The sequence below is a fragment of the Trichomonas vaginalis genome, chromosome I (genome assembly GCF_026262505.1).
Source record: "Trichomonas vaginalis G3 chromosome I, whole genome shotgun sequence".
Lineage (NCBI taxonomy): Eukaryota > Parabasalia > Trichomonadida > Trichomonadidae > Trichomonas > Trichomonas vaginalis.
The window spans coordinates 1,905,205-1,927,847 of record NC_067203.1 but is presented as its reverse complement, the minus strand read 5'-3'; the positions used below and the strand labels follow the sequence as shown (position 1 = coordinate 1,927,847).

The window sequence follows — 22,643 nt, the reverse complement described above, 5'->3', positions numbered from 1 at the left end:
AATAATCAACTATGGCTGCAGGTATATTTAAGAAACTGTGGGATAAAGTAAAAAGAGGAGCGCATAAAGTTTGGGAAACAATGAAGAAAGGAGCAAATTGGATATTTAAGAATAAAGAAGCAATTAGTGACGTTGCTGAATCAATAACGCCAAAAGCTGCCCCAATAAGAGAAATTTTAAATAAAGGAGAAAAAGTTTATCAAAGACTTCAACCGATACTAAGATAAAAATAATTTATTTTTCCACTATCTACCTCCTATTTTATTAAGTATTCCTTCAGCTATTCCACCAATTGCGTTACCTGCTTGTGCTCCCATCGCCGGATTACCTGCTTTAGTACCTAATACGCCACCTATGATAGTTCCTGCCGTTTTCGCTACTGGTGCCAAAAAGTTTGCAATGGGTTTAATAATCTTTTTATGAACCCAACCTGCAGCTTTCTTAATTCCATCCCATAATTTTTTAAAGAATCCTGCCGCCATTTCTGATTTAATATAGGGTGTCCAAAGGTGTGTTTAGCACAAACCTGAATACTGCGAATAGAAATAAACAAGTTACATATATATAAAGTTTATTTAAATATAATCACCATTGGATTCAATCACGCGTTCGCAGCGATCGATCCAGGCTTGAAAGACACGCTTTAAATCATCATGAGAAAATTGCTCAAATTGCTCTCTTACAAAATTTTCAAGATCATCTGGACTCGCGAATTCGCGTCCTTCAGCTCTCTTTTTTAGCGTGCCGAATAAATAAAAGTCAGAGGGTGCAATATCAGGTGAATAAATTGGGTTTGGAACAACTTTGACATTGTTTTCCACCAAGTAATTCATTACCTTATGACTTTTGTGAACTCTTGAATTATCAAAATGAATTGCAAACTTTTGTTTTTGTTGTTTGGATTTCTCAAACTCATCAGAATTGATAATTTGAGTAAGAACATTGTCAATTAGATACTGAGCATTCATCGTATTAGGTTTTTGAAGAATATCAATTGCGATGATGCCATTCACGCCCCAAAAAACCGACAACATAATCATTGGTGTGTCAATTTTTTTCTTCGGGAATGTTTGCGGATTTTCATCCTTCGGGATCCACATGATTTTGGCTTCTGTTGCATATTGAAACCAAGACTCGTCCCCTGTTACTAAAAAGCGAAACTTCTTGGATTGATACGCACCCAATATAGAGAGGAGCTCTTTCGAAGATTGGACTCTAGATTTTTTTTGAACTGAATTAAGGTTGTGCGGAACCCAACGTGTATACGCTAGTTTGTAGTTCAAATAATTGTGCAGATAATAACTGACTGTTGTACGTGGTATCTTTGTCATCTCCTCTATCCTTCTGAGTGATGCTCTTGGGTCTTCATCTAGCGCTTGAAGAATTGCTTTGATTTTTTTTGATCCGGCGATTTTTTGTCAATTTTTATGATGGGCGCCTTTTTGTTCATGAAGTGATACATCCTAACATGATACGTTACAGTGGAATAGCTAGGAGCATCCATACCGAAGCATTTTACCAATGTCTCGTAGATTTTTTACAGTCTTTGCATTTTTTTGCAAGAGCGAGGATGTTTTCTTTATGATTCATTAAAAAAATGAAAAAAATCCCGCAAAAATTTCCCGCGAAACCGCCTCTTGTCTCAAAATTCATTTTATATCCCGGCATGGCGCCAAAATACAACTTACTCATCATATACATATATTCATATTTTTTATTATATATTTATAATCAGCATATATCTCCTTTAATAGTCTCATATAGAGCGCTGTGCTAAACGCACCTTTGGACACCCTATATTAATTAAAAAATATATTTCATCACTTATATTCTAATTTTTATTTAATGATAAATGAAACCGATTTTAAAAATAAATGAAACAGAGGAGGAAGAAATAAATGAAAGTGAAAATGTTCAACAAAAAATAAACGTTGTTAAACCAATTACTGAAATAAAAATTTTTTCATCTGTTGAAGAATTTAATGACTATTATGCTAATAATAAAAAATTATTTGAAGAATTGACAACGTGTAAATTGAATAAAATGTTTAAAGTTGATGGATTCAAAATTTCAAAAATAAAGGGGGTGGTTAGTTTGAAATCTATTCCTCAATCAAGAATCACCTCATTAATGAAAATAGATGATTTAACAAAAAGAATAGAAGAGATTGAAGAAAAAATGAATCAAATAATTGATTTCATAAATTCAAATAATCATTAGCTTCTTAAAGTTCTATGTTGATTCTGAGACATGAATGTTTAAAGTTTATTTTTTTATTTCATTATGGTAGTGAATCTTTTACTCGTTTATGAGGTCTTTGATTATGACTCCATTGATTCCATTCATGATTTAAACAATGTTTAATTAATCGCGGAATATCTGACATCATCTATATATAGCTTCTTTTATAAAAGATAAAAGATAAATTATTTTAATATTAATGTTAATTTTTTTTAATGATTTATTTCATTATGTATGGGCTGAGTGTAAATGTCTTATAATTTTGAAAATTTTTTAAATCTTGATTTATTCAAAAACGTAAGAATAAAAACCGTAAGAATCATACATTTTTTACTTCATATGTTAAAAAAATGATACAAAATCGCTCAATATTGTATGAATTCTTACGTTTACAAAAAAAGTCACACAACCCTTCCACATATACTACTAAGAGAAGTTTTAACGTATTGTAGTTTTGAAGGAATGAAATATATCCTCGATAATTATGGAATTTTTAATCCCAGAGATTTTCAACGTCCATTTACCTTTGGCACTCCAAATATGAAACCAGAATTAGTTGAATATGTTATTAAAACCTATAAAGTTGACCTTAAAGGTGAAAATGGCTTTCATATAATGAGGTTTGCATTTAATCAGGGATATATAGATTTAATTAAATATCTTCTTGATCAAGGTGTTATGTTACAAACAAAAGATAGAATAATGAAATCTAAAGCGACTACCATGATGAATGATAAGGAGGAGGAAGAAGAGGAATATAAAGTACGTTTATCAGTTAACGTTTTTGAAAATGTTATGGATGAAGTAACACATACCAACATCGAAGCTTATAAACTTATCTTAGAAAACGGAGGAAGAGCAAATGCCAAAGGACAAGGAGTAAGAAATTCTCTTCTTGATTATCATTCAATGAAAGGAAATTTCGAAGTTGTAAAAATCCTTGTTGAGCATGGTGCATGCATATCAAAAAATACGCTTTTTCAATGCAGAGATTATAGAATACTTTGTTTTTTGATTGATCATGCAAAACAAAAGATATTGGGAAAAAATCTTGAATCCTTAATTAATAACGACACACGTCTATCCGGCTTTCTTTATTATTTCAGAAATCATTCAATTAAGAATATCTCGTTAAATAGAATGCTTTCTTGTTTGTCAAGAGCATTAGAGGTTCGAAATGAAGGCGCTTGCATTTACATTTTGAATAATGTCACTATTACTGGTATAGAAGATCAAGAATGTTTCCCTAAGAAAATTGATTCATGGCTCCTTGATGCAATCGAAATGAATTCTGCAGAATGTGTGAAATTGCTTTTAGATGTTTTGGAAAAGAGTCAATTGACTGAAAGTTATTTCGATACTATCCAAGATTATAAATTTGAATTGGATTCAGCTGCTGACCAAGATTATTACCTACATGCTGCTAAATTGAATAATCAAGAAATTGTGAAAATCCTTATTGAACATAAAGTTCCAATTAATCACAACTTCCATAATTGCCTCAATAATGCATTGTTTTGGGCAGCTGTTCGAGGGAATTTTGAAATTATTAATTTACTACTAGAATATGGTTATGAAAAGCTGGATCTTCAAGAGGAAGATATCTCATTATTTCATATCTCCCCAGACTTTGTTAATTTAATCAGTAAATAAATTGTATATTTAATATATATTATAAAAATACATAGTTCTCGATAGAAAATCCAAATAAAATGACCTATTTATTGATTATTTAAGGGAACCCATGATGTAACTCTTATTCCTCCATAAATATTGACTTAGAACAGTTTTTTTAACAAAGTCTCATTTATCTCGTATACATTTTATGAGATTTGTTATACAATAAAGAAACCATTGCCACGACGACATCGCTACATCGCTGGTATAAAAAATTCCAGGAGAAAATACGATTTTGAGTTATTTTCTCTTAGAATATCATATTTGATTGATTTTTTTATAAAAAACATTAAGTTTGTAGTGATTTATTTGAAAATCTTCAAAACCATATATATATAAAAAATTCCACAAATAGAGTTCCTATTTCGGAATGGGAAAAGACATTGTTTATGAAGATTTAAAGATCAAAAACTTCAACGATGTTGTTATTCCAGAACCATTTCAACTATTATATGAAGCAGAAACTCATTACTTTAATCTCAACTCCGAAAATTTCGAAGAATCAATCAAATTCTTTGAACATTTCATTAAAGATGGTCCAGGAGAAACGCAAGAAGACAATTTCAAATACCTTTTAGAATTGTTCAAAGATGGCAATTTACTTAAAAGATATTCCGATAATTTACATTTTCGAATGCTTCAGACTCTCAATAATATTTTTAAACCAACAATCAAAGCAAGGAATAGTAGGTTCTATCGTACAGCAGCTTGTGCTGGAATAAATGTTGAACTCCCTCCAAAACTCGCAGAATGGAACGAAAAACCAGAAATTAAAGAACACGTACCACCAGGAAAATTAGATCAAATCTTAATTGATGATGATGTCTCAAAGTTTCAACAATTTTATGATGATTACGAATTAAAGAGTTCATTCTTAAATTCAAATAGAATATTTCATAAACCTTCAATTAACATTATCAAATACTTACTTATTAGTAATGAATTTGACAAACACTTTCATGATGAACCAAAATCAAAGAAATTAATCTCCAAGTCTGCAATTTCAGCAGGGAATCTAGAAATTATACGATTATTTGAACAAAAAGGTATTAAATATGATAATCGTTTATCAAATGCATTTGAATCACGAAATCCTGATTTAATTAATTGGCTTCTTGAGAATTATCAACAAGAAAATGTTAATTATGTCATGTTATCTAACATTAAATCCATTATTTTCTGTTTGGAGAACCATATTTCTAATTCTTACTATAATATTATTGAAATTTATTATGAATCAAAATTTAAATCAATTCTTGAATACATGACTCAATTCAATTTACCAATACAACAAGCATTAATAAGATTTAACCCAGGCCGAACTGATGATTTGGTATCAATTATTTCCGATTCTTTAATCAACAAAAGATTTGATTATTTCAACATTTTATATGATTTAGGATTAACTTATTCTTATAATTGTGTTTTCAAACATCCTATTTCATATTTGATTTATCATGATGTTTCTGATTTAGATCTTTATGAAAAAGCTTATCAAATTGCTAAAAGATGTACTGGATCTTTATTTGAATTGATAGGCTATGTTGTTCCAAAAGTTTTACAAAACATGGATTTGTTGAAATTTTTCTTAGAACGAAAAATTTTTACTCCAATGTTGAAAGATATTTTAAATTCTTGTGGTCTTGAAGAGATGCAATACATATTTGATAATTTCCAAAGTTTCGATATCAAGGAGTTTGACAAAATATTTTCCAAAGATGATAACTATTCGTGTAAACCAGAGTTGGTTTATTTTATTGTTCAAAATTATCAAGTCAAATTAGTAGTAGGATATGATGGGTTTTGTGACTTTTTTTGTTACATCTATATATAGACGATGCATTAAAATATATTTATTAAAAAATTAAAGTTATTTTTAAAATAATTTATTTTTTTATTCTGACATAAATGACCCAACAAGTAAAACCAGATAAAATAGATTATCGAATTTTAGAGGATGGTGTTCCTGTTTATATTCAAAGATTTAAAGGGAAGCAATATTATAGAATTGTTAATCCTGAATACATAAAACATTTATTTAAAAAGGAAGACTGTGAATTATTAAACGCTAATGAATATGAAACCAATAAATCAAAATTGAAATATAAATATATTGGAAGTGATGAAAGGTGTAAAGATAAAGATAAAGTTTATTCAGTTTCATATAATGAATGGAAAACCAATAAGATAAGAAAACATTTAGGAGATTATGGGAAATGTTCTGAATTCTTTAAATCTAGTATATACGAGAGAGTAAAAGAAATTAGAAATAATTATTTTCATGAATAAAAGATTCACTACCATAATGAAATAAAAAATAATTTTTTTAAAAAAATAAACACATTAAAAAAATTAACATTAATTTTAAAATAATTTATTTTTTTATCTTTTATAAAAGAAGCTATATATAGATGATGTCAGATATTCCGCGATTAATTAAACATTGTTTAAATCCTGAATGGGTTAAACTTCAATTTAAAAATGAAGATTGTGAATTATTAAATGAATATGAAAGCCAAAATAAGCTAATGAGGTATAAATATAATGATAAAGAATATTTAATTTCATGGAATCAATGGAGTCATAATCAAAGACCTCATAAACGAGAAGAAGAAATTGAAAATAATGAAATGGAAATCATTGATGACATTAAAGAGGATGGAATTCCTAAATTTTGTAGAAAAACCTTTAGAACTAAGTTAGGAGCATATAAACGTAGAGTATTAAATCCTGAATATCTTAAACATCAATTTAAAAAGGAAGACTGTGAATTATTAAACGTTAATGAATATGAAAATGCTAAATCAAAACTGAGATATAAATATATTGGAAGTGATGAAAGGTGTAAAGATAAAGATAAAGTTTATTCAGTTTCATATAATAACTGGCACACGTTGGGGATAAGAAAACATTTAGGAGATTATGGTAAAAGTTCTGAATTCTTCAAATCTAGTATATACGAGAGAGTAAAAGAAATTAGAAATAATTATTTTCATGAATAAAAAATAAACTTTAAAAATTCATGTCTTACATTTTTGAATAATTTATTTTTTTAATTTGTATGAAAATGAGTGTCAAAACTAACGACGTTAAAAAATTGGAATTCACAAATGAGGAAATAAAGGATATATTAGAGGAGGCAGGTTATGAGGTTAGTAAATATTATTTAAGAAATTGTCAAAAATTCGCGGAGTTTTTAAATGATTTAGATTATGATGGAAAAATGAATAAAGATGATGTTATAAATTTCTTATATCCCACATCTGAAGAAGAAAAACCTAAAGAACCTGATGTTTTCCCTGAATATTATGAAGAACGGATTAAAGATGATGAATATGATGAAATTGAAAGACTGGAAAAAATAAGAGATGAAATAGATGAAAAAATTAAGGAATTAAGAGAAGTTGAAAAATATAATGAAAATGAAGTAGAGGGTTTAATGAATATCCCAGCTTCAGAATCAGCAGTTCAAAAATCTCATGAAGAAAGATATAAAAATTATGTCTCAGAATCAACACAAAATTTATTAGATGGTGAAATAGATGAAACACTTTCAGAAGAAGGTACTAAATTTATTCGTAAACATAAGTTACAATTTATTGATAATGAAGAATACCCCTGTATCCTACTTTCACCTCCTCTTGATTCTGAAAAATTCAAAAAAGCACTGAAAAATGTAACATATGCAACAAATACGATTAAGAAAGAAGACCATGATATTTACACAAATTATTATTTAAATAAATGTACAGGTGTTGATAAAGTTTTTGATTTGTTAGATAAAATATCAAAAGAAACAATTGGTACATATAAAATTTTATGCGATTGCGGTTTCATTATTGAAGATACCAATAATGTTTCATATGAAAGAACAGCACCGAAGGAAGACGAAGTTGAAAAGTCTATACCATTCGTTATTAAGAACATAAAAGATATGAAAACGTATAAGCATTATATTTATTCATTTATTTCAGAAAAAATGGAAGCAACCCATAAAACATCATCTCATCATTTTATAGCTATTCATACATTCCTTTTCAAAGTTGTGAAATTAAATAAGACAGGAATTAGATTTAATGTATCAGGGTACGCATTCTTGAGTAAATTAAAATGTATTCGTCACGTCGCAGATGATAAAAATTTATGTGTTCTTAATTCATTTTATGGACTTTAGCCCTGGACTCTCTGAGTCTCGGACTTTAAAAAATAAACTTTATTTTTATTTATTTTTTAATTTTTTTATTCTTACATAAATGAACAAAAACGGAACAGCTAAAATGAATGATAATCAAATTAGAGCAGAAGGTAGAAGGTTATTTAAACGCTTCTATAACATTCCTGATGGTGTTAATCCTAAAACTCGTAGAAGTTATTTAAACGAAGCAATAGATGCATATGAAGGGTTTGCCATTTCATCAGAAAGTGAGAGGTTAGCAAGAATGTTAAACGTTAATATTGATTTTTATTATTGTGATCCTCAACCAGAAGACGTAGACATTAACAAGGTAGACTTTCCATTAGTGGAATCAATAATGATAGATCCAGAATTTGAAACAGTAAATATTTTATTAACACAGAGTCCATGTGGAAAACTTCACGCTGACAGAATTACAGACGTTGAAGCACTCACAGGATATAAAGTTTGCCCCTTTTGCAAAGAAGAAGTATATTCTATCCGTGATGATCCAGAAAGGAAAACCAAAGAAGATTTTTAAAACATTGTGAGAAATGTAAAGAAAATAATGGAAGATTAATTCAAGACGTTCAATTGCAAAACACACAACAACCATATGCACCACATATCACGAAACAGAAGATATATCAATGGCTATTAGCACATAATTTGCAGGAATATTATAAACCAACAAGATATTATATTACTTTTGACTTCGAAACATTAGAGACTAAAGAAGAACTTCAACTTTCTGAATGTGCAACTTTGAACGCTTACTTAAAACCATTTATGGTATCATCAACTGTCAAAATAAAGCCGCAAAGCGGCGAGGTCGTAGACCGTGATAAAACATATACGAGGAATTTTTGCTTAACTTCGAGTGATTCTTTTATTTCTGACTGGATTGAATTTTTATTTTCAACCTGTTCATTAGTTGCTAAATCAAATATTGAACAATATGAAGAATTAATGAAGTCGCAAACGGACCAAACGGCGGGGACTTTGTCTCATACATTAAATGAAAAACAGAAGGAAGCATTTAAAGAACTTCTAGATGAGGAATTCAATAAAGTGAATATCATAGGTTTTAATTCGGGAAAGTTTGATTTAAATTTAATTCTTCGTGATTTAAACACTGCAAAATGGAAAATAAAATCAATGCTGGGTTCATCTTCACAATTTAAGCAAATCATTGTAAAGAAAACAAACGTTCCATATGAATTGAGATTTATTGACATCAGAAATTATATAGCGGGCGGGACATTAGACCAATTCACTCAAGATTTCGGAAATAATAAAACACGTGTTAAATCCTTTTTCCCTTATCAATTCATCACATGGGAAAATTACGAAGAAGAATTATATAAAGAGGAACCATTCACGAAAGATTCATTTTATTCAGCATTAACTCAAGAAACTATATCAGATAGTGATTATCAAATATATCTCAATGATGCTAAAAATTTTAAGAATAGATTAGAATATTTTATTCATTATTGCAATAAAGATGTTGAAATTATGATTGACCCAATTGATAAAATTATTGAAGAAACATTTGTTTATAAAATTGACATGCTTCATAATCTTTCTTTATCATCGAATGCATCAATGATTCGTTACGCTTTAGCATATAAAGACTTTAATCCTAATGAAAAATATCCTGAGGAAGAGATAGAATCAAGTTTTGAATTAACGAAAAAGTATTGGAAATATAAAATTGAATCATATAAGAAACAAGATGAAAAAGCAGAAAGGGATACTAAAAACAATGTTTCAATGAATGACTATCAATACTATCACGATTTAATCCTTTCATCTAAATGCAAAATGTGTGGTAAAGCGTTTACATATGCTAATAAACCAACATTGGATAGAATCGATAATGAAAAACCACATACCAAAGAAAATTGTCAGTTAATGTGTTGTTATTGCAATGTCGTAAAATCAAATAAAGATGAGGATGTTCAACGTTTAAGAATCAATTTAAGAAATTATACATTAAAAAATAATTTACCAATGACTTTAGATTCAGTTGAAGCTTATCACATTCTCCGTAATGGAATTACTGGTGGTCTATCAAATGTTCAACATCGTGTTAATCTTAAAGGAATCACGCACATTAATAAACTTTCATATAGTCCAGAAACTAAAACTGTATCAAATGAGGACACCACCAACATTATGACTCATTTCGTTGGAGTTGACTTTAATTCATTATATCCTTCATCATTTTCATCTAATCCTCATGATTTCATTCAATATACTGACCATAAAATGTATATGCCGGGAAGATTGAATGGTGTTATCATTTGTGATACAGCAACAAAAAAGCAAAAGCACTGGGAATTATTAGAAAGAAAAATACTTTATTCGTGGCTGAAGTAAAGGGTCACATTGATGAAAACATTAATGATTACATAAACTTTTTACCAATAATAAGAAACTTAGATATTATCACAGATGAAAAAACAATTGGCAGTTTTATGTATTATTACATGAAATCAAACAATCTACCAGTTGACCAGAAACAGAGGAAATTAACTCAGTTAGCATCAACACACAACCAATATCAACCATTTTCTTCTTATTATCTTTGGTATCTAATAGACAGATTTCATTTTATCATTGATGATATTCAATCAATTTTAACATTTACGAAAAACACTTGCTTTAATGAATTTGCGAACGAATTTATGAACGAAAGACAAAAGGCGGAATTAGAAGGAAATAAAGGAAAAAGTTTATTTTGCAAGATTTCACTTAATGGATCATATGGTTACGATGCAATGAATACACAAAATTACGCAAAGACTAAAATAATGAATGCACAGAAGGCACGCGTTGCATGTATGTCAAATAAGTTTAAAAACATAAGAGAAATAGGTGAAGATACATATCAAGTGATGCTTAAAGATAGATTTTATAGATGTGATACATGTTTACAAGAGGCATTCTTCACTTTAGATAATGCTAAATACTGGTATTTGGTTTTCATTTATGATTTTATGTATAAATGCATGGATGTTAATCGTTTTCATTTCATTGAAGGTGATACTGATTCATCTATTGGGCAATCGCTGGCGACCCAAATCTTCCTAACACTCAAGCATTTCAAGCAATTGTTACTGATAAACAATTTTATGATAAAAACATTGACAAATTCGCACCTTTTGATTTCTTCTGTTTGATGAGAAATTTAAACCTAAATTAAAGAATAAAGCTGAAGAAAAAGCACATGAGAAGAAGTTATTGGGTTTAGCAATTGAGAAACAAGGTGATAACATGGTTGCTTTATGCCCTAAGTGTTATACTTCATTCAACGGTTCAATTGATGGAAGTGATTTTAAAAAGATTGCACAAAAAATGAAAGGTGTTAGTTTAAGACAAAATAAGCAATTAACACCTAAAAATTATTTGGATATAATAAATGATAAAGTGATATTTGATGGTCAGAATATTAATTTACAACTTAAAAACGGGTCAATGACTCGCTTAACAATCGGTAAGACTGCATTAACAGGAGCACACACTAAGGCTGTATGTTGTGAAAATGGATGTTGTATGCCATTTATTTAATGAAATGCCACAGAAGAGACAAAAGGAACCGTTAATGATGTTTTTGATACTATGATTCAAAGAGGTGGGCACCCTTAAAACATTTATTTTATTTTTATATAAATGGATAACTCAGATTTAGAAAATTTAATTGATGATTTAGTACTTAATCAAAAATTTCTTAGTTATTATGAATTAAAATCATATCTCCAAAAATATAATAATAATATAACGGGTGATGATATGGAATATTATTATCCATATTATGAAAATGAAATTTTGAAATATCATGATAGAATAATTTCTAAAATTAAAGACAAAATTAAAAATAATGAATATACAAAGGGAAAAACTAAATCACAACTTAAACAGTTGAAAGATTTCAAAAATAAAGTATTAACAGAAGAAGATATTGATGAATTATATAAATTATATAATCCCGAGCCACAAAAGCCAAAGGAACAAAAACCAAAGGTGCAAAACACCCAGGTCCTTCAGACCATAAATGATGCACAAGCTTTAATTTATGATTCATTAGTTAAACCATATTCAGCCCGACTTTTAAATGAAGATCAACTTTTGGAATTCATCCTTCAACATAAACTCGAAGCGGGAAAGTATATCAAACCTTTATATACAGCATATTTAAAACAAATGAATAGAATACATCCAGAATTAATGAAAGGAGGAATGAAATCCAAAATCAAAGCAGATAAAATTAAACCACTTACAACACCAAAACCTCCAACAGTAGTACCTCCTCCTTCAGTTAATCCTTCATCATTCACTTGATTATATCCATTTCAAACATTAAGAAGCAAAAAGATTTTAAAAAGGATTTCAAGATATTAAATAAACCAATTGACCCAAAAATTCAACCATTAAAGGAAAAATTTAGTCGCCCTTCATTTGCTCCATATCCATATTCATACGAAATCGATCATCTGGAATATTCAAAAGGAAACGTTACTTATTTATTTGCCATTAACATTAACACCAGATATTTATATTGCATTCCGGTGAAAGGGAAAACAGAACAGGAAACAAGAAGAGCTATACAATACTTACTAGATCATGAAAGAGTAGATAATATAAGGGGTGATGGTGATAAAGGATTTCAGGCAGCTATGGCTCATTATTTCCCACAAATTAATTTTTACTTTTCATCCTCTCCATATACGTTTCATAATAAAATAGTTGATGCGGTAATGAGAACTCTTAGAGATGCGTTAGGGGTTAACGGTCAGATATACTGGGATGGAAATCATGACTCCATCATACAGCAGTTAGTATATTATTACAATAATACATGGCATAGAACTATAAACATGAAACCAGTGGAAATGAAAAATGATATTTCAAAAAATGGGAATATATTAGAAAGCAAATGGAAAGGTTGAATGATGTTAAACGTGAACAAATTAATTCGGGGCTCATGAATTTTAAACAAGGGGATAAAGTTTTGATTCATCTCGATTATGGAAAAACTGATAAATCAATGACAAAAAGAAGACGAAGATTTGACACAATAGCTGAATTTGTTAGATATATTAACGGCAATGCATTAGTTGAAGTTGACAATAAATTAATAGAAATTCCGATTTATTTTATTACTCCATTATATTTAAATAATATTTAATTTTTTTATTTCGTAAGAAAATGAGTGACAACAAAGCAGTCAAGAGTCCAGACAATGAATATAAAAAGAAACTAAACAGAATTAAATCAAAAATATGCTATTACAAAAAGAAGCCACAATGCGGTGAGGTTGAAAACGATAAAGAGAGGAAAGAAATAATCGAAAAATTAGAAACTTACCGTTCAATCCTTAAACTGAGTGAAGCAAAAATAAAAGAATTTAATAGAATAAATAAATTGATTGGAAGAGATGAATTTAATAAAGATGAATTTTTAAACTCAATCCAAATTTAATTTTTATTCCTCTTCGACAACGTCTCTCTTTCCATCATTACTGCATAACCACATTTTCTCAGTTTTAGTGGTTTGTTATTTTTAACATGTTCTTGCATCATTTTTATCATTTCCTCCCTTGTTATGATTCGTGGTAAATTTTGAGCTTGTGGGGTATTCATTTATGATAAAAATAAAAATTTGTTATCACTTATTTTATCGTTAAGTGACTCAAAGAGTCCGGAGACAAAGTCTCATGTTTTTTCACCTGTTTTTATGGTAGCAGTGAAATAAAATTTTGTTATCAGTTATTTTATCATCATTTTATTAAGTTCATCTTTAGTTAATAATTTGAATGGATTCGCTAATGTTCCACCTTGAGTCACAACACTTGCCCCGGCTAATTGTGAAGAACCTGGGATAAGTACTCCATGAAATGATTTCATTGGTATCATTAATTTAGAAATAGTTGGCTTAATTAATTTGGTCATTTATGATAAAAATAAAATTGCATAATTTAAATTTTTTTCTTTCTCATTTTCTCATTTTCTCATTTTTCATTCTGTTTTGGTTCAGCAACTTTTCAAGTGTGTTTCTTGTCAGTAACTTTAATTTTTAACTTTGGATCAAATATTGGGTTTCCATCTTTATCTCTTCCAATAACACCATATGGTAGAATCTTCATTTATACTAAAATAAAATTTAAATTATGCTGTTTGCTCTTTTGGAGCTCCTAAAGTTTGTTTCACAAACATTGAGCGTTCATTGAACTCTATACCATGCGAATACAGTCATAAATGGTGGCATGTAATCTTTACTTTGTCCCGTTGTTTGTGTATATCCTGAAACGCGATGTGTATGGTTTCCTTCTCCCTGAGTGTCACTCCAGTAACAATTTATGGCAAACTTAACGTTGTCTTTAACATCATATCCTTTACCTTTTGTCATTCCTGACCAATCCAATATCTATGCTTATGCCAACACCGCTTGAGATGTACTTAAATCTATGTAGTGACTGTGTGCAGGTAAATTTTCACCTGTAATCGTTTTACTTCCCCCTGTTTCCTTTGAAGAGTTTGCACAAATACAAAAACCTGTCGACTATTTGTTCCCATGCACCAACACCAAACATTGCTTGAGGACCTCTCATCACATCCATAGATGTATAAATAGAACCTACTGGGTTCATTAAATCAAACATATGAGATAATATAGGATTGTCTCTTTTGAACTTAAATATAGTGTAACTATTTCGGGTTTCTTCTGTTTGTGTCAGAATATTTTTTATAATATAATCTTATGTTTTCAGGGTATGTAAAATCTTGACTATAATATTTATTTTTGTCATCTATATAATAATATACTATTCTCGTTTTTTATTGCATTATACTTTTATATCTATAATAATCTAAATATAATGTTTGCTTTTTTGGGTCTACACGTGCGTCAACACCATAGTCATAATAATATGGTGCTGGAGCTACGTTAGACAATGTCATATCCGTCATTTCATAAACTCTTAAATATTTCTTTTGTTCGTCTCCATATAAGTTTAAGTAACAGTTGTTGTCTAATGGAACTTTAACTTGTGTGTCATCATTCTTTTTATAACTTACATACATTTCATTGTTATTTTTCGGAATGAGTTTATACCGTATACCATTTTTTAAGGAATGTACCAATGCCCTCTAAAATATTTATTTTCTTCATAGACGAAAAAGTCACCAGCAATAGTTTCAATATTTTAGTTGTTCCTATCAAACTTTGGTATATTTCATTCACATATATTCTTTATTTGCTTTCTCTCTAACTCATCGTTAACATAAGTTTTATCTGCTTTAAGGTCTAAACATTCTGAAACCCATCCTGTATCAGCTTTAGTTTTTAAAATCTTCGATGTCCGTTCATGGTACCATTCAACCCTTTCGATAATTTCATTATCTTTTTTATTAACATATTCCTTATCTGCCTTCTTCATTAACTCACTATCCACAAGTCCCTTATCTGCCTTCTTCATTAATGCACTAGCCACAAGTCCCTTATCTGCCTTCTTCATTAACTCACTATCCACGTATTCCTTATCTGCTTTCTTCATTATGTCATTTAGGAAACCTTTTATGAATTCCTCATTTAAATTAAATCTTCCAATCTTCAAAACTTTAGGAAATGCATTTAATGCGTAATATCTTTGTTCTTCTGGTGGAATTGATGTTATATCATCCGTTATTCCTTTAATTTTTGAATTCATAAATAAAATTTCTTTTATATTTGATATCACTGCACCACCTTTGCAAACGAATTCGAAATGGTCATTTTTCAATACTATCTCCAAATCTCCATATTTCAACATTTGCGTTTGTTCTGCCGTCTTTGAATTATATGCATATATGGCGTATGTAATGGTCTGTGCCTTAAGTTGTTGTGGTTGCTGTTGTTTAATCATTTATTATGATTTAAAAATAAATATTTAATCCGTTATCTCATCACCTATTTTTTCTATTTGAAATTGCCATAATATTTCATTCATAAATTCTAAATCACAATCAAATAGGTCAGTTATTCTAAATTTAATATTTGATAAATCTTTTGAATGAAGAATAAATGAATTCCCGGATAATTGAAACGGATATGATAAAGAAAATATGTTTAAGTTGATGGATAAAATGTTTTGTATTGATGGGTAAGAGTTAGGGTCTAATGTTTGATGTGAAAATCTCATTGGGGTATTAACTTTATCGCATTTGATTAAAATGAAATTGGAACCAGTGTCAGAATACAAAACATCCCCAACATCTTTTTCAAAATTTAATATCCCCAACAATGAACGAAGATGAGGAGTACAAAATTTAATTTTCAGCGGAAATTTAATAAGGTTATTTATTTCATCAAGTTCAAAAAGTTTATCAGGTTTTGATTTAAAATTTTCTTCATACCATACGATAAATGATTCATTTAAATAACTTAAAATCATGTTAATATCCCATTTCGTTATCACATTATTTATATACATATCATACGTTTTTTCAAGGTCATCTTTAATAAATGATATATAATCTGAAGGGTCTAAAAGAATGGGATTAAATTTACCACTCACAGAAACGAGAGTAACATTATAAATTCCACTAACTGTTAAATTTAATTCACAGCTATTATTCGAAATAATATTGATAATTGACATTTTTTATTACGATTAAAAAATATGGTAAAGCGTTATTTTCCAGTGATAAATAAAACTAGAATAAGATTACCTCAAGAATTCATAAATTCAACGAATAAGAAATTCATTCATGTTATAATTTTAGTGTTTTCAGAAAATATGAGTCAATGTCATATTCATCATCGGGTTATATTTCACTTCATTCAAATTTAGTTCAATCAAACCCATATAATGACCATTTCATAAGATTTTCAGATGGTATTAAAAATGTAATTGATAGATTAAAATATGAACAGATTGACAATATCGAATTTTTGGAATTTTGGTTTAAATATCCTGATGGAAAAAAGATTGAAGTTAAAGATAAAGCTGATACTATAACAAAAACAATTACAATGACCGATCCGGATAGTGGGGAACAAAAAGAAATAAACAAACGATAGAAACTGGTGAAAGGTCAATTATTATTGATTATGATTCAAAGGATTATTATTCAATAATGTTAATGCTTGAATATTAAATAGCCTTAACAAAGAATTTTTCAAGTGATATTTTATATTCATCAACTATTTTATTATAAATATCATTATAAGTTAAATGAAGTTCAGTTGTTGTTCCATTCTTTGATATCTTAATTGTGCTAATATCCTTTATAGGATTTATTTTTGCAACTGTTCCGCAGCATGAAACCTCATCATCTATGAAAAATTGAATCTTAACGTCTGAATCTTGAACATCACAAAGAATGGCGATAATGTGAATTAATGATTCATAAGGTAAAATAATTAAACCAGATTGATCAATTAAATTTATTATTGAATCATAATTATTAATTATTATATCACGGTAAATTTTCATTAATTCAGAATTAATGTCTATTTTATATGGCGCATTGCGACTGTAATCGTAGATTCCTGGGTTCTCGATGTTTGATGAAAGAGGTGGGGGGTATGTTGGATATGTGGGAATTTCAACAGGTTCTTTACCGGGTTCAGATAAAATGATTGGGTCTCCATTCTCATGGTTTTCTTCATTCTCTTCATTCTTTGGTAAGTCACGAGTTAATAAATTTGGTTGAGTTGCTGACCTTGTTAATTCGGGGCTAACATTAACTTTAACATTTTGAATAATTCGTGATTTATCATCATTTACGTTATAACCAACCGTAATCTCTGCTTTTGCGTTAGTGTTCTTTTGACTTGTGAAACGTCTTCTCATTTATAATCGAATAAAAAAAGAAAAATATATTTAAAGTTTTATTTAGTTGTTACGGTAATATCCCAAGGTTCATCATTGTTTGCTTATACTTTCTTTGTAACTGCACCAATTATGTTATTGATATTGCTTTGAGTTTCTTCCAGTCTTATTTTATCATTTACAATATCTTTAATCATTTCATTACATGCATTCTTAAAACCATCTGATTTTTCTAATTTACGTCTATCACTTTCTTTAATTAAATCAAAGTTATAACCTTGTTGAGAATAAAGTGTTTCTTTATCAATTCCTTGAACGCTTCTGAAAGTGAAGATGAAGAAATTCTTGCCACTTGAATTGGTTTAAATTCTGCTTTCAATGCTTCTTTCTGTTCATTGAACACTGGATCGAATAAAGCAACTTTAAAGAATTTCTTAGCTGGAATTTCAGGTCTCAAATTTGTATATTGACCATCAAACTGATTAACATATCGTGGTAATCCATCCGGTCCCTCTTCAATAGCGTTTAATTCTTCATTGAAATAAGAATATGGATTATGACGGTATGAATTAATTGGACCATGTTCACCTTCTCCAATGTATTGTTTAACAGCTTTTCCATTTTCATCAAATTGCATAGGATAACGTTCATTATATGCTTTACGTTTAGGATAATCACTTATACTTAATTTATACCCATTTATGACTTTAATATTACCTTGACCATCAGTAACGAAAACTTCATTTATACCATCAGGTTTTCCATTTGGTCCTGTAATGTCTGCTTCGTGTGCTTCCCAATTTGGACCATGACGTTTGGCATATGCTTGAGCTTCTGGTAATGTTAAAACGTTTCTCATTTGTTTAACATCCTTTTGAAGACCGGCAACAATATGAACTAATTCTTTCATTCCGTCTGGAACTTTCATAGTTCTATTATATGCACCCCTTTTGTTTGTCCCTTTTTTAATGGAACCTGTAGAAGATTTGCTATTTCTGTCATGTTTAATTATAAATAAAAAATAAAAATTAATTATAAAAAGTTAATCAAATTTAACACCTCCTTTATTTAAATCAACTATTATTTTCCATGTTCACCTAATTGCTGATATTGTGTGTAAAGTTCATTAATGCTCATTGGTAAATTCACTTGATAAAGCATAACGTTCAACTGTTGACGACTAAAACCACTGAAAATGAAAAGTGTTGATAGATTTGATTTAATGTTTGTGCTTAATGCTTTGAAGTATTGAACAGCCATGAAGAATGAACACTGAATGTGTCGACATTGAGTTAATAACTGATTAAAATATGATTTCTCATTTGTTATTAGTTTTGATTTCACCGCATCATCTAGAAAAATGAGTGAATGCAAAAATTCTCTATCAAAATTTGAAATAGAAAGTGTTTCAAATAATTCATCCCGTTGTTTATCAATAATTTTATCCTCTAATCCTTGCTTCTTGATTGTATTATATAATTCTTTATACATTAAAAAGTTTTTTTAATCTTCTGCTTCTTCTTGTGATAAATAAATAATTGGAATTTTGATTAAATGCTTTAAAGATTCAAATGTATCATCTGAAGGTGAACCTGAACGGTTGATATAAATTAACACATGTGAATGGGGGGTGTTAGCAATAATGATAATTTGTTTTAATATCGTTAATGTTTTACCTTTATTTTGTTTACCAATTGCTGCAGTGATTGAATTTAAGTAACATTCAGAATATGGAATTTTCATTAATTTTTCCTTAGATAGAGCATTTCTATTATCACTCAATGCTTCATTAATCATATCATCTACGTATGTATTATATACTCCCGCTAATTCTTCATAAGAATTTAAATCCATTTAATCAAAAATAAATTTATAATTTTTACATTTCTATTCATCAATATTTCATCATATGAACTTCTATACTGTGGTGGTGTACCTGTTGGATGATATTTCAAACCTTCATCCGGTGTCCATGTCCAATATGTAGTCCTAGTAAACCAAACCTGAGGAGGATTTGTCACTTTGAACAGTAAGTGTCATTTTCACCCTGAATGATTGGATAAGCTTTCACTTGTACTGTAACTTGTGAGTTGAAAGTTTCTAATCCATCAAAGAATATACCCGCTCCATCACGTTGAACTGGAATAGTGCATAAGAATGAAGTTTGGTCTTTCCATGTTCTAGCTAATGGCGTGCCATCATCATCATTCAGTGGTCTAGTTAATGAGTCCTCGTATTCTTCTGTGCATTCATTCACTCCATCTAAATCAGAAGCTTGAAGCATACGTGTAAAGAATATGTCACCCACTGTGGTCATCGCTTGATCGGGGAAGTTTCTGGAATCTATAGTGACCTGAAGACCTCGAAGCATTGGATTTTCTAAAACTGTTCTTTGCATTGCATTCTTCGGAAATGCTAACACAACATCTGTAACATTATGAAGAGCGTATGAGAAATCTGAGCTGATACCTTCAGGAGTGATGCAACCTCCATTTAGTGAACGAACGTCAATATGTTGAGCTGGAATCATGAATGGATCTTCCTTACTGAATAAACGTGGTATTGCTTTAACTGATTCTTCAATTAAACCGTATCCTGGTGTAATGCATTTATCCTCTAAAACTTCCATCTTTGTGCATGAAATAATAACGTCATCAACTGTTGCGTCAGCAGATGTAGCGGCTAAGCTTGTAATTAATTTGGCAGGAAGTCCGATTTGTTGGAATTTGCGATCATATTTATAAACATGATTCATAATCTTTTCATAATTTTCATCAGTTATCTTTTCATAAACGTAATTTTGTAAATCAGCAACTCTTAACGGGTCAACCTGACAAAATACTAAAGTATCCCTGAAAACATAATATTTAAGAATGATTTCACCAAATGATTTAGGATAATCATCGAACGCCTGAAATGCTAACAAATCATTTACCGGAATAATCATATCAAAAGTGATATCAACTTCTTCATTTGCTTTCTTGAAAACTTCTGAAGGGTCAATATATTTACCACATACTGAGTTATCATATTTTTGAACATTATTATATAACGAATGAACAAACTTTTTAACTTTCCTTTCTGATTTTGGTTTATATGTTGCAAATGCGAAAGATTCACGGGCGCAATCCATCTGAAGATAACCGGCATCACCTCTTTCGGTTTCTACTTCTAATTGTTTAAAGCTTTGATTTGATGATTTGTAACCAACGAATAAACGCATGCATTTAAAAGCGGCATCACATGTGAAAGCTTTATTTGAAACTAGAGTTGCTTTAACTTTGCGTTTAATATATGTGTCACCTAATTGGTTCACATCATGAGCCGGATTTGTAATTCTTAAATGAGTTTGTTTATCATCAAAATATGGAGCATCAGAGTCATAGCATGAACTTTCAAGTTCTCTATAATATCTTCTTCCATCATTCTTTGCGAATATTTCATTTATCTTTTCGAATGAATGAAACACATTTCCATTAATCGGTTTAGTGTTTGGCACCAAATAGTTAGTCGTCATTTATTATTAAATAAAAAATCAAAATTAAAAGATGAAAATGAATTTTTAATTTTAATGAAATAATCAACTATGGCTGCAGGATTCTTTAAGAAACTGTGGGATAAAGTAAAAAGAGGAGCGCATAAAGTTTGGGAAACAATGAAGAAAGGAGCAAATTGGATATTTAAGAATAAAGAAGCAATTAGTGACGTTGCTGAATCAATAACACCAAAAGCTGCCCCAATAAGAGAAATTTTAAATAAAGGAGAAAAAGTTTATCAAAGACTACAACCGATACTAAGATAAAAATAATATTTATTTATTTTTCCACTATTTACCCCCTATTTTATTAAGTATTCCTTCAGCAATTCCACCAATTGCGTTACCTGCTTGTGCTCCCATCGCCGGATTACCTGCTTTAGTACCTAATACGCCACCTATGATAGTTCCTGCCGTTTTCGCTACTGGTGCCAAAAAGTTTGCAACAGGTTTAATAACCTTTTTATAAACCCAACCTGCAGCTTTCTTAATTCCATCCCATAATTTTTTAAAGAATCCTGCCGCCATTTCTGATTTAATATTAATTAAAAAATATATTTCATCACTTATATTCTAATTTTTATTTAATGATAAATGAAACCAATTTTAAAAATAAATGAAACAGAGGAGGAAGAAATAAATGAAAGTGAAAATGTTCAACAAAAAATAAACGTTGTTAAACCAATTACTGAAATAAAATTTTTTTCATCTGTTGATGAATTTAATGACTATTATGCTAATAATAAAAAATTATTTGAAGAATTGACAACATGTAAATTGAATAAAATGTTTAAAGTTGATGGATTCAAAATTTCAAAAATAAAAGGAGTGGTTAGTTTGAAATCTATTCCCCAATCAAGAATCACCTCATTAATGAAAATAGATGATTTAACAAAAAGAATAGAAATTATTGAAGAGCGAATAAATCAAATTATTGATTTCATAAATCATGACTCGTTGAGCCCAGGTCCTTAAAGCTCAGGACTTAAAGTCCATCACTGAGTTCAAGGTTATATTCATCAAATATTTTATTATTAAATGCAACTTCTGCTAGTTTATTTATTTTTTCAATACGATCATTTGAAAGTCTATCGTTTAATTTTTTCTGAAGTTTTTCATTTTCTAGTTCTGAAACTTTATTTGGATGATATTTAAACCCGTTAAATTCTTTTTCCTCAGTTTTGATCATTAATTT

General features: G+C 29.3%; 7 protein-coding genes and 3 pseudogenes across 10 annotated transcripts, besides 3 other annotated features; 6 read left to right on the top strand and 4 right to left on the bottom strand.

Moving 5' to 3' along the window:
• Positions 1 to 11: 11 nt before the first annotated feature.
• Positions 12 to 227, top strand: TVAGG3_0911690 (uncharacterized protein; the record flags this gene model as incomplete). Its single annotated transcript, XM_051251822.1, has 1 exon — positions 12 to 227. One exon carries the CDS (start codon positions 12 to 14, stop codon positions 225 to 227), a length of 216 nt encoding a protein of 71 aa, XP_051077396.1.
• An 18-nt stretch (positions 228 to 245) lies between these two features.
• TVAGG3_0911680 (N-acetylmuramoyl-l-alanine amidase family) lies at positions 246 to 482 on the bottom strand (the record flags this gene model as incomplete). Its single annotated transcript, XM_051251821.1, has 1 exon — positions 246 to 482. The coding sequence occupies one exon, from the start codon at positions 480 to 482 to the stop codon at positions 246 to 248; it is 237 nt and encodes a 78-aa protein (XP_051077395.1).
• A 13-nt stretch (positions 483 to 495) lies between these two features.
• Positions 496 to 1,797: a mobile genetic element.
• Positions 576 to 1,701, bottom strand: TVAGG3_0911670 (annotated as a pseudogene). Its single transcript has one exon. A coding segment is annotated over exon 1 (1,126 nt).
• Positions 1,798 to 2,574: 777 nt separating the features above from the next.
• Positions 2,575 to 3,895, top strand: TVAGG3_0911650 (uncharacterized protein; the record flags this gene model as incomplete). The annotated part of the gene is made up of 1 exon (XM_001297827.1): positions 2,705 to 3,895. The coding sequence occupies one exon, from the start codon at positions 2,705 to 2,707 to the stop codon at positions 3,893 to 3,895; it is 1,191 nt and encodes a 396-aa protein (XP_001297828.1).
• A 394-nt stretch (positions 3,896 to 4,289) lies between these two features.
• On the top strand, positions 4,290 to 5,753 carry TVAGG3_0911640 (protein ubiquitination; the record flags this gene model as incomplete). Its single annotated transcript, XM_001297826.1, has 1 exon — positions 4,290 to 5,753. The coding sequence occupies one exon, from the start codon at positions 4,290 to 4,292 to the stop codon at positions 5,751 to 5,753; it is 1,464 nt and encodes a 487-aa protein (XP_001297827.1).
• Positions 5,754 to 7,007: 1,254 nt separating this feature from the next.
• Positions 7,008 to 7,413: a mobile genetic element.
• Positions 7,218 to 20,365: a mobile genetic element.
• Positions 11,772 to 12,613, top strand: TVAGG3_0911620 (annotated as a pseudogene). Its single transcript has one exon. A coding segment is annotated over exon 1 (842 nt).
• TVAGG3_0911610 (uncharacterized protein) lies at positions 13,308 to 13,580 on the top strand (the record flags this gene model as incomplete). The annotated part of the gene is made up of 1 exon (XM_001283925.1): positions 13,308 to 13,580. The coding sequence occupies one exon, from the start codon at positions 13,308 to 13,310 to the stop codon at positions 13,578 to 13,580; it is 273 nt and encodes a 90-aa protein (XP_001283926.1).
• Positions 14,887 to 16,002, bottom strand: TVAGG3_0911600 (annotated as a pseudogene). Its single transcript has one exon. A coding segment is annotated over exon 1 (1,116 nt).
• Positions 20,366 to 21,499: 1,134 nt separating the features above from the next.
• TVAGG3_0911580 (uncharacterized protein) lies at positions 21,500 to 21,715 on the top strand (the record flags this gene model as incomplete). The annotated part of the gene is made up of 1 exon (XM_001311022.2): positions 21,500 to 21,715. The coding sequence occupies one exon, from the start codon at positions 21,500 to 21,502 to the stop codon at positions 21,713 to 21,715; it is 216 nt and encodes a 71-aa protein (XP_001311023.1).
• Positions 21,716 to 21,739: 24 nt separating this feature from the next.
• On the bottom strand, positions 21,740 to 21,976 carry TVAGG3_0911570 (N-acetylmuramoyl-l-alanine amidase family; the record flags this gene model as incomplete). Its single annotated transcript, XM_001311023.1, has 1 exon — positions 21,740 to 21,976. One exon carries the CDS (start codon positions 21,974 to 21,976, stop codon positions 21,740 to 21,742), a length of 237 nt encoding a protein of 78 aa, XP_001311024.1.
• Between the last annotated feature and the right edge of the window lie 667 nt (positions 21,977 to 22,643).